Source organism: Mirounga angustirostris, unplaced genomic scaffold, assembly GCF_029215605.1.
Source record: "Mirounga angustirostris isolate CCGP_5_RB_7025 unplaced genomic scaffold, mMirAng1.0.hap1 SCAF_6, whole genome shotgun sequence".
Classification (NCBI taxonomy): Eukaryota; Metazoa; Chordata; class Mammalia; order Carnivora; family Phocidae; genus Mirounga; species Mirounga angustirostris.
In genome coordinates this window covers 115,796,759-115,810,797 of record NW_026991714.1, presented here as the reverse complement: position 1 = coordinate 115,810,797, position 14,039 = coordinate 115,796,759, and the positions used below count along the sequence as shown (strand labels likewise).

General features: G+C 35.8%; 1 protein-coding gene across 8 annotated transcripts in view; it reads left to right on the top strand.

Moving 5' to 3' along the window:
- The window catches only part of PARG (poly(ADP-ribose) glycohydrolase), a 137,657-nt gene that overhangs the window by 94,529 nt on the left and 29,089 nt on the right, over positions 1–14,039 (top strand). For all 8 annotated transcript variants that reach the window (XM_064594944.1, XM_064594946.1, XM_054508278.2 and 5 more), the window contains one exon: positions 9,216–9,321. In XM_064594944.1, coding sequence (XP_064451014.1) covers positions 9,216–9,321 — 106 coding nt within the window. The remainder of the gene's footprint in view (positions 1–9,215; positions 9,322–14,039) is intronic.

Below are 14,039 nucleotides of genomic sequence, written 5' to 3'. Positions count from 1 at the left end.
GCGTGTACAAGATGTACTTTCCATTTCGTAATTGCTTGATTACTGATGCCAGATAGACTGTTGCTTCATATTAAGCCCCACACATGCATTTAGCTCATCAAATACTTTTACTTGCTTTGGAACATTATTATTGTAAAACCATATAGAAATGAATGAGCGCTAACAAATTTTTGTCACACCTTTCAGTGACGTCTCTACAAGGTATGCCATCAGGGTTAAATACAGATAAACCATAAAAGTTAAGTTCTCTTATAGGTAAGATTCACATGTAAATCGTTTATTGATTAGGTAATTTGGCATATTAATGATGGAATCTGTGATTTTCTGTGATGCTTAGTGCTGTCTACTAAATCATTTTTTCTAACTGTATTTCAGAAATATGAAAATGAGCCATGCCTATTATTCAGATTTTCACTACTGCTAACCAAAGTAAATAAACTCTTACCATACAGTGGAGTACTGATTCTATTCTCTAAATTTAGGGCTTTACCAAAACAGTTGATAATTTCTTTAGATCTTTTACAGCCAAGAAGACTGACCCAATCTGAAAACCATTGTTTAACTCGCATGAGTCATATTTGATTATGAGATTGTTTATTAAGATAATTGCATGGCTACATGTGTGCCAGTCTCTACATAGACTTTGGATAATGACAGCAGACTGGGTGTACCATTGCAAGGGGATTGGGAACGCCCTTGCAGTAGCACATCTGACATTGTGTATATCATCCTCAGGTTCTCCCTGGTCTCACTCTTGTGGTCCTCTGCATATCCTAGCACAAACACCTTGCCTTTCATATAGTTAGTAAAATAAACAACCAAATAATCCAGAGAGGCTTTTGCTTCTCTTAGAACTTGGTATATATTTTGAGTATAATTATATATATTATCTTATATTCTGATCTATTCTTATATTCTGAGAATTTAATTGTTGAATGTGTTTTCTTATACCTGTCGATTAGAATATTTTAATTATTTTATTTTTTTAAAGATTTTTATTTATTTATTTGACAGAGAGAGACACAGTGAGAGAGGGAACACAAGCAGGGGGAGTGGGAGAGGGAGAAGCAGGCTTCCCGCAGAGCAGGGAGCCCGATGTGGGGCTCGATCCCAGGACCCTGGGATCATGACCTGAGCCAAAGGCAGACGCTTAACAACTGAGCCACCCAGGCGCCCTAGAATATTTTAATTATTTTAATGTTTAGAGTTCTCAAAGGGATCTCTTAAAAATTTTGAAGAATAAATGCACTGTTTTCCAAAGTTGAACTTAGATAACAGATACTGCGTACATATTTTTTTTAAGCAATTCCTCAGAAAAGCTATGCAGAAAGACTGCTGCTCTTTGGTATATCAACAGGTATAATCTGTCTCTTTTACCTGACTCTGATAATCAGAGATTCTATAACAAAGAATATCTTTTATTATATTAAATACATTTTATTTTTTTTAATTTTTATTATGTTAATCACCATACATCATTAGTTTTTTTTTTTTTTAAGATTTATTTATTCACTTGAGAGAACGAGAATGAGAGAGAGTACATGAGAGGGGGGAGGGTTAGAGGGAGAAGCAGGCTCCTCGCCGAGCAGGGAGCCCGATGCGGGACTCGATCCAGGGACTCCAGGATCATGACCCGAGCCAAAGGCAGTCGCTTAACCAATTGAGCCACCCAGGCGCCCACATCATTAGTTTTTGATGTAGTGTTCCATGACTCACTGTTTGTGCATAACACCCAGTGCTCCATGCAGAACGTGCCCTCTTTAATACCCATCACCAGGCTAACCCATCCTCCCACCCCCCTCCCCTCTAGAACCCTCAGTTTGTTTTTCAGAGTCCATCGTCTCTTATGGTTCGTATTAGACACATTTTAAATGTAAGCCTTTCATTGTTCCAAACTCTTGCCTTAAAGCAATTATTTCCAAGTACATGATGTTTTTATTATAAAACATATCAAGTAGAATGAGATTTATCTTTAGATTTTTATCACATGTTCCTTCTTTATTAAACACGTTTTATATGAATTTGTCACATGGTCATGGTCATTGATACTAGAAGACATTTATATAAGCAGTAGGTAGTTTGGAGAGAAATATATGAAAAGGAAATGTGTTTAATCATAATCATACAGTAACACAAATAAAATGGTTCTTTTTCTTATGGATAAAATTTACATTCCCATAAATACTTTTCTGTAGGAGCTAGATCATTCAATTTTAGAAATTATCTGCAAATATGATTTTTTAAAATGATAACCCTGGGCATAAATAAATCTTTTATTTTTTAAACTGCCCATGGCCTATTGATGTTCTCTACATTTACTGATATAGCACTAACCTCAATTTACCTATCGGTGAAACTTGGTAAATGTGAATAGGTTAATTTAGTTGTAAGTATTGGAAAACATTTATTTGTAGAATGTAGAGTCCATAGGAAACCCACTTTATACAGAAAGAATGAGTCTTTAAATAACAGCAGACAAAGTTTTATTTCATTCAAGTCAGTCAGTGCCAAGCACGCTGCCTTGCTTATGAAAATTTCTCAAAAATATTTGTTAAATGCATTAGTCGGTGATTAATTAAACTTCTTAGATATTACTAACAGTTTTTTTAAGGTAAACTTTTTAGATATACATTATCTTAAATGACTTAAAATGTTACAGATTTGTAGATATTTCCCAAATATTCTTTAAGTGCTAGGTAAAGCCCAGTAAGTCCAATGTTGATTCAAGTATGGAATAGATAAAACCACATGAAGCAGATGGATTGATAGTTATGTACTTCTGTGTTTCAGCGTGCCATCATTTATGTTAATATACAATTAAATCTAATTTATAGTTCATAAGAGATTCTTTTCTTTCAAGTGCAGGTAGAAGTTTTCTTAAATTATATAAGTAACAATAGTAAAAGTAATAGATAACATTAAATGATTGCTTATGATATGCCAGGTACTCTACTTAGCACTTTAAATGCAGTGTCTGATTTAATCAGAACCACCCAGGGAGATGTAGATAATTTTCTTGTCTCCAATTTAGAGATCATGAACTGAGCCTCAAGAAGTTGAATAACTTGCCCCACGTCACACAGATGGGCAGTGATGAAGTCAGGACTTGAATCCAGGTTCCCCTGACTTCAAATCACTTTTTATTTTTATTTTTTTAAAGATTTTATTTATTTATTTGACAGAGAGATAGAAGAGCACAAGCAGAGGGAGTGGCAGAGGGAGAGGGAGAAGCAGGCTCTGCACTGAGCAGGGAACCCGATGCGGGACTCGATCCCAGTACCCTGAGATCATGACCTGAGCCGAAGGCAGACGCTTAACCATCTGAGCCACCCAGGCGCCCCTCAAATCACTTTTTAAAAATGTCACTCCTCCCACATAGAGATTACTATAACAAGGTCTGTCTTTCCAGACTTTTTACCTGTTTTAAGTCTTAAATCATTAAGAATATTCCTTGCATTTTGTTAACAATCTCCTATAAGCATATATGCTTTGGTTACCTCTTCTCTTTTAATCATAATCCTATACCGTGAGCAAGTCTCCAGTTGATTGCTTTTCTCAATATCTTTTTTTTGTTTGATATACTATTTTAAGGAAATTTGAGGGCTTTTCCCCCCCAGCCTGTTTATTAAATTCCCATAAGACAAGGAAGTACCACAGGTGTACAGTAGCCCATCAGTACATGGGCTAACATTGAGAAAACACCTAGTTCAGGGCCCGGCACTATGGGAAGGCACTGAATAAATTATGTCTGTCGTTCACTGCGAGATTCCAAAACATTTGCTCTTTTAGCTGAGAATTAGTTTCCTAATTCTTTCATTGGAAAAGAAGAAAGGAATAAGTGATTTTGTTAAATGTCATCGACAACTTAAAGAACTAATCCAAATAACTTTGGGCCTTCTAAATAAAAGCATTCCATCATTTATTGGTTACATTTACCTATTAAAAGAGAGTATGAATTTTAGTACAGCAACAGGGAGTTTTACATAAACTGACAGCACAACTTGGAGAGAATTTAAGTTAAATATTTACATCTCACTGTGTTTTGTAAACTTAGGTTTAAAGCTATATTAAAATGCTTTAGAGATGACTTATACAATTCTGCTTTTTTTGTGCCAGAGAGAAAGTGAGCAGGAATAGAAAAACTCATTTTTTCTAGGAAGTAATAGAGCATAAGACCAGTTTTCACCATCAGAATTCAATGTGGATCTCTGAACTCTAGGGGCTTTTTTGCTACTTTTAGGCATTAGTCATCAGATAATAATTGAAAGGGCAAGCCCACAAAGTGTTTTATTCCCTGTAGAAACAGTCTGCTCCATCCAGGCTCCACCTATCCTATTGGACCCACATCATGACCTGCAAACAGAGTTGGTTTTTAAAAGGAAGAATTGGCCTCCTTTTATCTAACTGGTATTGTGAAGCAATACTGTGAGAGATCAGCTGGGTGACATTCTAGAGGAAAATTATCTTTGTAGTTGGAAAGATTTATGACTCCAGCTTGCAAAAGTGGCAAATAGCTCAGCAAGGGAAGAAAGAAATCATCTGTGAAAAGTTATATTAAACCATGTTAGACTCATTCAAGTAAGATTAAGTAATGAATATATTACATAGAGGCTTCTGGATCAGACATTGATTAAAGCAAACTGACCACCCCAACAGGAAATCACCACCATTTACCCTTTTTAAATTGATTTCTTGATTTTTTTGGTATTACCCATCAACAAATTTGGAAAGAGGTTATTAAACCAGAGCTTGTTTAATGGTTGTTCAATACTAGCTGCTGGTATTTCTAAGGAGTTCAACATGTAGGGTAGCTGATATAGCTCAGTTAGTTGGGAGAGTGTTAGAATGGAGGAGGAGTTCAACATCTGATCATTTATATTTTCTTAAAGTACAGTTGACTCTTGAACAACTTGGAGATTAGGGATGCCAACCCTCAGCACCGTCAAAAATCTACATATAACTTTGAACTCCCCCAAAACTTAACTATTTATAGCCTACTATTGACTGGAAGCCTTACTGACAACAGCCTGGTGATGGGTATTAAAGAGGGCATGTACTGCATGGAGCACTGGGTGTTATACGTAAACAATGAATCATGGAACACTACATCAAAAACTAATGATGTAATGTATGGTGATTAACATAATAAAATAAAATTAAAAAAAAGAAAAAAACATAGTTTGTATGTTATCTGTATTATATACTGTATTCTTAAGGTAAGCTAAAGAAAATGTTATTAAGAAAATCATAAGGAAGAGAAAAATACATTTATAGTACTATATTGTGTTTATCCAAAAAAACCCTCCATATAAGTGGACCACGCAGTTCAAACTCATCTTGTTCAAGGGTCAACTGTATGTGTCACTTTACTTCTCAGGAATATTAGCCCAAAATATGTCATTTTTAGTGAATTTTTCCTTCAGTCTCTTAATATATAGAATCAGAATAACAATAGATATACTTTGTCCAATCTTCGATTTCACACACGAGGAAACTAAGGTCTGCACAATTCTTTCATTTTACATAGCATTTTAAACAAAAGCAAAATCAATTTACTAATGTTACAGTTATTTTAAAGAGAAAAAGTCATTCATGATCCTACCTTTCAAATAGTTTTCATTTTTATAGGTCTTTCCACATGAATATTTAATTTCATAAAAATATGTTCAGAAGCTACCTATAACTTTGTATTTTACGTATTTAACAATATATTGTGAATATTTTTCATACTTTCTAATATCTTCATAGTAATATGTTTAATGTCCATAAAACTGGTTGCATTGGCATACTGTGATTAAACTACTCTTTTTGAACAATTAGGTGGTCCTAAGTGCCTCTCATTATACATAATGTAGTAATAAACCTCTTTGTTATTTAATCAAATAACAAAAGAAATTTGCAAAATTCTTATTACTTTAAGGATAATTTTTTTTTTTTTTTTAAGTAAGCTCCATGCCTATCGTGGGGCTTGAACTCACAACCCTAAGATCAAGAGTCACATTGAGCCAGCCAGGTGCCCCTCTAAGGATATTTTTAAGATTCTTGATTAACATTATTTTATTCTCTTCCAAAAGATTCTTTTTAAAAAATATTTATTTTAGAGAGAGAGCAGGAGGGGTGGGACAGAGGGAGAGAAATCCTCAAGCAGACACCCTGCTGAGTGTGGAGCCCTACCGGGGGCTCAATCCTAGGACCCTGAGATCATGACCTGAGCTGAAATCAAGAGCCGGCCAGTCAACTGACTGAGCCACCTAGGTGCCCCTTTTCCAAAAGATTATTAAGGATTTTTTAATATTATGTTTGTTTTTAAGAAATCACAGTATTCTAAGATATCAGAAAATCAGTATTGGTACCAAATGTGTTTACGTTAGACAAGTGGTGGTGGATTGTCTTCAAATAAGCAACTCTTTAGGAACAATAATTGTTAAATTATTAATCTAGCAAACAGTATAATGTGTTTACATTATAATGAAAGACATAGTTTAATTATATCTACTTGGGCCTGCTAAACTTGATGTTGAAGCCTGAGTTCTTACTTCAGTGTGCATGTGTTCATGCATGTGTATGCCTCAGTGTTTGTGACCAACTATTCCTGTGAGTACCCTCTATTTCCTGGGTCCAGTTCTGAGCCTGTAGGTTTTTACAATTGTTTTCTTTGTTTTCTTTTTCACTTTCTTTGCTTCCGTCCTACATTTCTGTCTTTATCTCATCACTTCCCACCTGGGCTGTAGTTTTTAACTCTAGATACCAGTGTTTTCTTCCTGTCTCTTGCTTTTCAAAGCTCCCCTTTGTGACCTTCAGGACTCCAAAATTACCTTTATCTTACCTTTCTTCTTCCTTCCCATCAAAATTCATTCTGAGATATAAGTGTTCATTGGTATCCTGTACTTACTGTCCTAAGGTATGAATGCTTCCTCTTTTTCTCTTTAAAGTTGTTTATTAGTAAAAATAAATAGCCTTGTAATTGGTGAATGTCAGGTCAGGATGTAACTATAGAGTTCGGGCTGGCTTTCTTTTTATTCTTACTGCTCTGATTAATCTCCTCAAGTTCTCTGGCTGTAGGTGTGGGAAAAAAAAAGTATTTGTTGCCAGCATGGAGCTCTTGAGAACTTCCCTATGAAGTAAGAACTTGGCAACCCTTTTGAGGTCTCTATCCTTATCTGATCTTTATTTGTTACTAAAGGGTCTCATTACTGTTGTAAAAGGAAATGATTCCCTGATTAGTGACCCTGCTCTGGTCTCTAGCATTTGAGGGATCGCTCTCCTTACTGCAGAAGGGAGAAGCATAGGTTGTCTGTCTAAAGGGGACTCAGAGGAGCTTGCTGCTTGTCTCTTACTTCTGACCTTAGAAATGCTTAGTTTAAACAGAATAAAAGAATTTTGTATTTATTATAAACAGTTATTCTTTATACCTAATTACTTCGTAAGTGTTTTATATCATTTAATTTCTGGTTAACTTTTTAAAGTTTTGATTTGTTTTGATCAAAACACCGAATGTAGGTTAATGTCAGTTTTATAGTTTGTTTTTTGTTGTGGCCATTTTCCAAAGTAGTTGTGGAGGTTTTTTGTTTTGTTTTTTAGTACAATTGATTTAGCGCTTTATGTTAGATTTTTCTCCTAATAATATAAATATTTCAAATTCTCTGTTGTTAGGCTCTAGTTTCACCAAGCTATGTTTGCTCATCAAAGATGAGTCATCCCAGATATAGAGATGGCAGTAGGAAGAGACTAAAGCCCTTCTGACAGTATAAAAGAGAGGCAGCCCCAACAGGAGGCTAAGAAATCATCTTCTTCATCTAGGCCTGTTAAGGAGAGTTTGACAGAAAACCAAGTGGCAAAATTATGTCTGTTCTGACAGAGTTTGTTCTCCCCCTTGTTGGCATAAAGATAGACTCTATATCTTTTGAGAACCTGCTCAAAAAAAAAATAAAATTGAGCTCTTTGATATTTTTGATCTGAAAGAGATTTTCAGAAGCTCCATGCATCTGATTACACAGGTAATTTGTGAGTTCTAGTGTAAGCTCTGTACCACAGCGTTGAATAATGGTCTGGTACCAACTTATAATTAATATCTGTCAGGATTTACAGCCTAGGAGGGGGTGGAAGGAATAGCCTTGTTAATCTATCCAGACAGTGTGTAAAATAAATTTTTATACCTTTGTGGAAACTTTAGAGAGCAATTTACTATATTTTATGTGTGGGTTTCATAGAAGCATCTTTCTTTATCCTTGGTTTTTCTCTGGGAACATATGTCACACATCATTCTTTTTATTTTATTTACTATTATACATAAGCTATATTTTAGACTTTGTTTGGTACTTGAGAGAACCCAGGGGAGATTTGCTTTGCTATTATATTAAACTTTTTAATGTAGTCTGATAGTTTCAGAAAACCTAAGAACCCTTAGGAGGCAGAAAGACCAACTGGGCTGACAGCAAAGAATGGAAAACAGAAACTCTGGGACCTTAAACTGCAGTCTTCTCATATACAAAATAAGCTGTTCTTCTAATTAATACTTAGCCAGCATCCTCAGGATGTATTGTACTTTTCTCAGGTGACTAGCGAATTTTAAAATATTCTGGCTTAAAACAGAGCTGTGAAACCAGAGAATCTTAGAGCTGGAGGGGATCTTAAAGGTTAGTTGTTTGCTCATTATCAAGCATTTCGTGGCAGGAAGCACATTTAAAAGCTAATCACAGTTATTAATCTAGTCCCAATAATTCAGAGAGTGAGTACTGAGGAAGCATAATGGAAAAAAATGGTGATCAGAAGCCTTCAAATAAAGAAATGTATTAAGTGCCTTTCCTCCCTTTAGTTCTGGTAGTTTGTAATTGGGATCCCATCAGTTCTTGAAATATCTCTGATATTTCCATTTATATTTGAATCAGATAAAGAAACTGAGACCTGTATTGGTTTAAAGGTTTTGATTTGTCCAGCATCAAAACAAATAAATATTAGAATTGATCATTTCTTACTCGCTTCTTGTATAATCCCAGGATTTTCTGTTTTTCCCTCTACTTTGGCCCAGAAAGGAAGGAAGGAAGGAAGGGAGGGAGGGAGGGAGGGAAGGAGGAAGGAAGGAAGGAAGGAAGGAGGGAAAAAAAGAAAAGAAAGAAAACATAAGCTTGATAATAGCTACTGATCCTAGTACATCAGTCAGAAGTACTGTTAATGTCTAGTCACTCACATGTTATGATGTTCCTTTCATCCTGCAGGCTTACTGTGGATTTCTCCGTCCTGGAGTTTCTTCAGAGAATCTTTCTGCAGTGGCCACAGGAAACTGGGGCTGTGGTGCCTTTGGTGGTGATGCTAGATTAAAAGGTGAGTAAGTAAGTTGTTGTAAGAAGGATAATAGGAGTCTGATTAGGGAGAAAAGTTAGTCCTTCAAAACTGCATGTTATTATTTTCAGTGTTTTGAAAATATATAGAAGAAAGAATTTCTGGGTTTTATGAAATTCTTTATCATCCTCAATTTGTTTGAAGAAACCTGTTTTTCACTCTGGGTTTATTGATCTTATGACAGACAATTTTTTTTCCTGTTTTTCTCTTAAGTAAAATGAATGAGTAGATTCATATCATCAATCCAAAAAACCAGGTCTGCCATAAGCCTTGGTCATTTGTGATGGACAATTTGAGAAGCATTGTAAATGTGTTCGTTTCCTTTCTTTTCCTTATGGCATAAAAATCTTTTTCTCAGATTATAGTTTTGTTTCCCCTGGTGAGTATCAAGCATAGTATTCGAAGATGTTCATTATATAGTTCATTTTCTCAATTATTAATTATTGAGGCTTAAACTTTAGAGTAACTTTTTGACAGCTCCCTCCTCTTCATTAATTTGAATAATCGTTAAAAGATTTGAAATAGTTACTTATCCTTTAGTGGAGAATTATTTACTAATACTGATTTTGAAAAGAAAGATACTGTGGTACATCTATGTAATGAAATATTATGCAGACATTATAACTATTGCAGAAATACAACCACTGATATGGAAGCATGTTTTTGGAATACTACCAAATGGGGGGAAATGCATAGTATATGCATGATAAACCATTTTAAAAATTAAATTATTAATATAAAATATCACACAAATTTGAGACTTTCTGTGTTTATCCATTTATGTGCAAAGTCTAAGTGAGTGATACAGATGACTTTTTTAATTTGTATTTTTCTGTTGTAAGCATGTATTGTTTTTATAACGAAGAGTCTTTATCAAAAAATTTTCTGACAACGTGGGTAGACCTTGAGGGCATTTTTATGCTAAGTGAAATGAGTGAGGCAGAGAAAGGCAAATACTGTATATCTCATTTATGTGTGGTATGTTATTAAAAAAAAAACCTAGCTCATAGATAGGACAGGTTTCTAAAGGTGGGGTGTGGGGGTGGGTGAAATGGGTGAAGGGGGTCAGAATGTACAAACTTCCAGTTATAAAATGAATAAATAATGGGGATGTAATGTATAACATGGTGACTATAGTTAATAACTGCATTGCATATTGGAAAGTTGCTAAAAGTGTAGATCTTGAAAGTTCTCATCACAAGAAAAAAATTTTTGTAACTATGTGTGGTGATGGGTATTAACTATACTTTTTCTGGTGATCATTTCTCAATGTATACAAATATCGAATCATTATATTGTATACCTGAAAACTAATATAATTTTATATGTCAGTTATATCTCAATTTAAAAAAAAGTTAGCCATCAGGACAGTATAAGCCCCTCTTTTACAAGCTCACCTTCTCATTAGTCACATAGATATGAGCAAGGAGGCATTTAAATCCTAGGTGCGGGGCGCCTGGGTGGCTCAGATGGTTAAGCATCTGCCTTCGGCTCAGGTCATGATCTCAGGGTTCTGGGATCGAGCCCCGCATCGGGTTCCCTGCTTGGCGGGGAGTCTGCTTCTCCCTCACCCTCTACTGTTCCCCCACTTGTACCCTCGCTGTCTCTGTCAAATAAATAAATAAAATCTTAAAAAAAAAAAAATCCTAGGCGAATCTCCTAGAGAAGACAGTACCAAGAAAAAGATATTTGCTAATGACCCAGTATTAGGGAGTTAAAGCAGATGAATAGGAAAGAATCAAGAGGCTATGGTCTAATTTGGAGTATCATTAGATAATACAAGTTTGGAAAACTAAAACTCTCTGGGAGCAGATAAAGACAGGGCCAATATTAACTTTTTCTTGACTGGCCAACTTTATCTGTACCTAGATCTTTCCAAGCCTACCAGGAAGACTCTTTGAACCATCAGATGCTATCCCTACCTTACAAGAGAAAGAAGGAAGAAAGGATAGTTAAAAAAAAAAATCATGGAGAGAGAACATGAGCATTTAAACTTAAACTTGTGTTTCTTTTATTAGCAGTAAGGCAAAGTATTTGTTAATATGCTTGCTGCCTAACTGTACATGAGTGTTGAAATTTACAACAATTTAATTTTGAACTGTTTTCATTGTACATTCTGCTGACAACTGTTAAGATAATATTTTTCATATATTCATTCATTCAATAGACATTTACTAACAACTTTCTGCAATGGCTTTAAGAGCCAGAGGGTAGGAAAGAAGGGACATGGGGAAGAGGGAGGGGCTTTGTGCCTGTCCCCCACCAGCAGCCAGTCATTTCCTGCATGCCTGTGCTACCACATGGGCTTTCTCTATTCTCCTGCCTGGCCCCTCATCTTTCTGAGCACCTTGTGGAGGCCTATGGAAAAAAGTTTTTAGTGAGTGTGAATTCTCTTTATTTCTGGGGCTCCTGCTTATTCCAAAGTAACCCCCCAAGTCTACACTTGGCTTTTAAAATTATATTAAAGTTTTAGCTGATTTATTCTTTTTTTTCATTAACATATAATGTATTATTTGTTTCAGAGGTACAGGTCTGTGATTCATCAGTCTTACACAATTCACAGTGCTCACCATAGCACATACCCTCCCCAATGTCTATCACCCAGCCCCCCAATTTAACTGATTTATTCTTACCCATTTGTATGGTGGTCACCTCTGTCTCCTGTGCTCTTGCAGAGATAATGGTTTATGTGTTTCGTATCTTCTTGGAGGGGGTTGTCATACTTTGGTTGCCTTGCGACAACGCAACTCTCTGGTAGACTCAGGAAAAATTTATGATTTTTTGGATTACTTGGCCTTTTTTCATTGTTAGGATGGAAGCAACTTCTTTTTGCAGCTTTATTCATCCTATCTCAGTAGAGACTGTGAAGTGGGCTTTTGCCCTAAGTGTACCACCAGACACCCATGAGATTTTTAGGAGATAATTTAAAGCCGTTTTGAAATGGTTTAAAAACAAAACGGTTTATTTTACCTTTTATTTCTAAATTTTATTACATTATAATCAAAGAGTATAGATAGTATTATTTCTACTTTTTGGAGTTTTTTGAGCTTCTCTTGGTGGCCTAACAGCCAGTTGTTGTAGATACTATATTGGCACATGAAGAGATGTCTCTGAAGGGTGTAGAACTATTCTATGTCTGTTAGATTCTATACTTACTAAACCAGACCCTGTATCCCTCTAATTTTTACTGCTTGCTTTGTGAAGGGATTGAGTGGTACTCTAAAGGTCTTTCTTTTATATTTTTGCCAATTCCTCCTTCCATTTCCGTCAGTATTTATTTTTTATACCTCTCCATACTGTGTTACCTGACTTGGGAAAATTATGCCATTGCTAGTTTACTGTAATTAGAAGGTATCTTGATGCTATAGTCCTATGTATTTTCTTTTCTATCTCCATTCCCTACCTTCGCTACCTAAAAGTGATTTGCAAATAAAATATGCTCAATGAATTTCTCTTTAACAAATTTATTTGGCAAACCTGTGTGCCTTTCATTAATCTAGGGTTTTGCACATTTTTCTGAAATTGCCTGTTAGTATCTGGCTAATTCCCTGTGTTCCTTTAAGACTCCACTCTAGCGTTAACTGTTCCACAAAGATCCCCATGCCTCTCCCACCACCTACCTCCAACTCACCAACACTGCAGAAAGTTCTGTAGTAGGATTCTTTAGTTTTAAGAGACACTAATCTACCTAGTCACTTAAGCCTGAATGGGGATTATTGGTAGATGTGGTAAGATGGCAGGAGCTGGGGACCAAATAGTACCAGGCTTATAGTACTGTAATTGAGTGACCCTAGAGGGAAGGAGACCTCCTTCATTTAAAAATTTTATGGAGGGGTGCCTGAGTGGCTCAGTTGGTTAAGTGTCTGCCTTCAGCTCCGGTCATGATCCCAGGGTCCTAGGATCAAGCCCTGCATCAGGCTCTGCACACAGTGAGGAGTCTGCTTCTCCCTCTGCCCTTCCCCCCAGCTCATGTGCACGTGTGCGCTCTCTCTCTCTCTCTCTCAAATAAATAAAATCTTTTAAAAATTTTTTTAAATTAAAAAAATTAAAATGTTATGGAAATACTCTAATTGGACCAACTTAGATCACTTTCCCGTCTCTTGGACCAAATCATTGTAGCCAGGAAGTCAGTAAACACTGGACACATCCCCAATGAAATTTAAGAAGTTTTTCAGTTGATTTTTATTGCATATTTATATTAAGTGAAAATGAGATTATAGAAACTTTTTATAAATTTATTTTCCTTCATATCTTATATCCCATTGACATCAAACTTAAATAATGTCTGTACTGATTGTTTTGCTATTTTGGAATCAAGATAGTTAAACTCCAGAAAAACCATTGATCTAGAAAAGATGGGAACTTGAACGGTTCTGATAAATCATTTTCTACCATGCTATCATTGGCCTAGTCTATCACTTTGGCTGGGGTTTTTGGGAGGTCTGTTTGTGGAAGTGGGGAGGGGGTGACTATCGATAAAAAACGGAAGGTTAAAATAGAAATACAGGCCAGTTCAGTTCAGTTTGTTTTACCACAGGCTCCTTATCACTTTGCTTACTTCTGTCAGAACACACCACACTCCATTTCACTCTCAGCCTTGCTCTTACACACTTGAGTAAGAATATTCCTTCCTTAACACTTCCACATTGTCCTCTTCTGCGGGCCCAGTGCCTAGAATGGGGTCTTGTAAATGATAATGC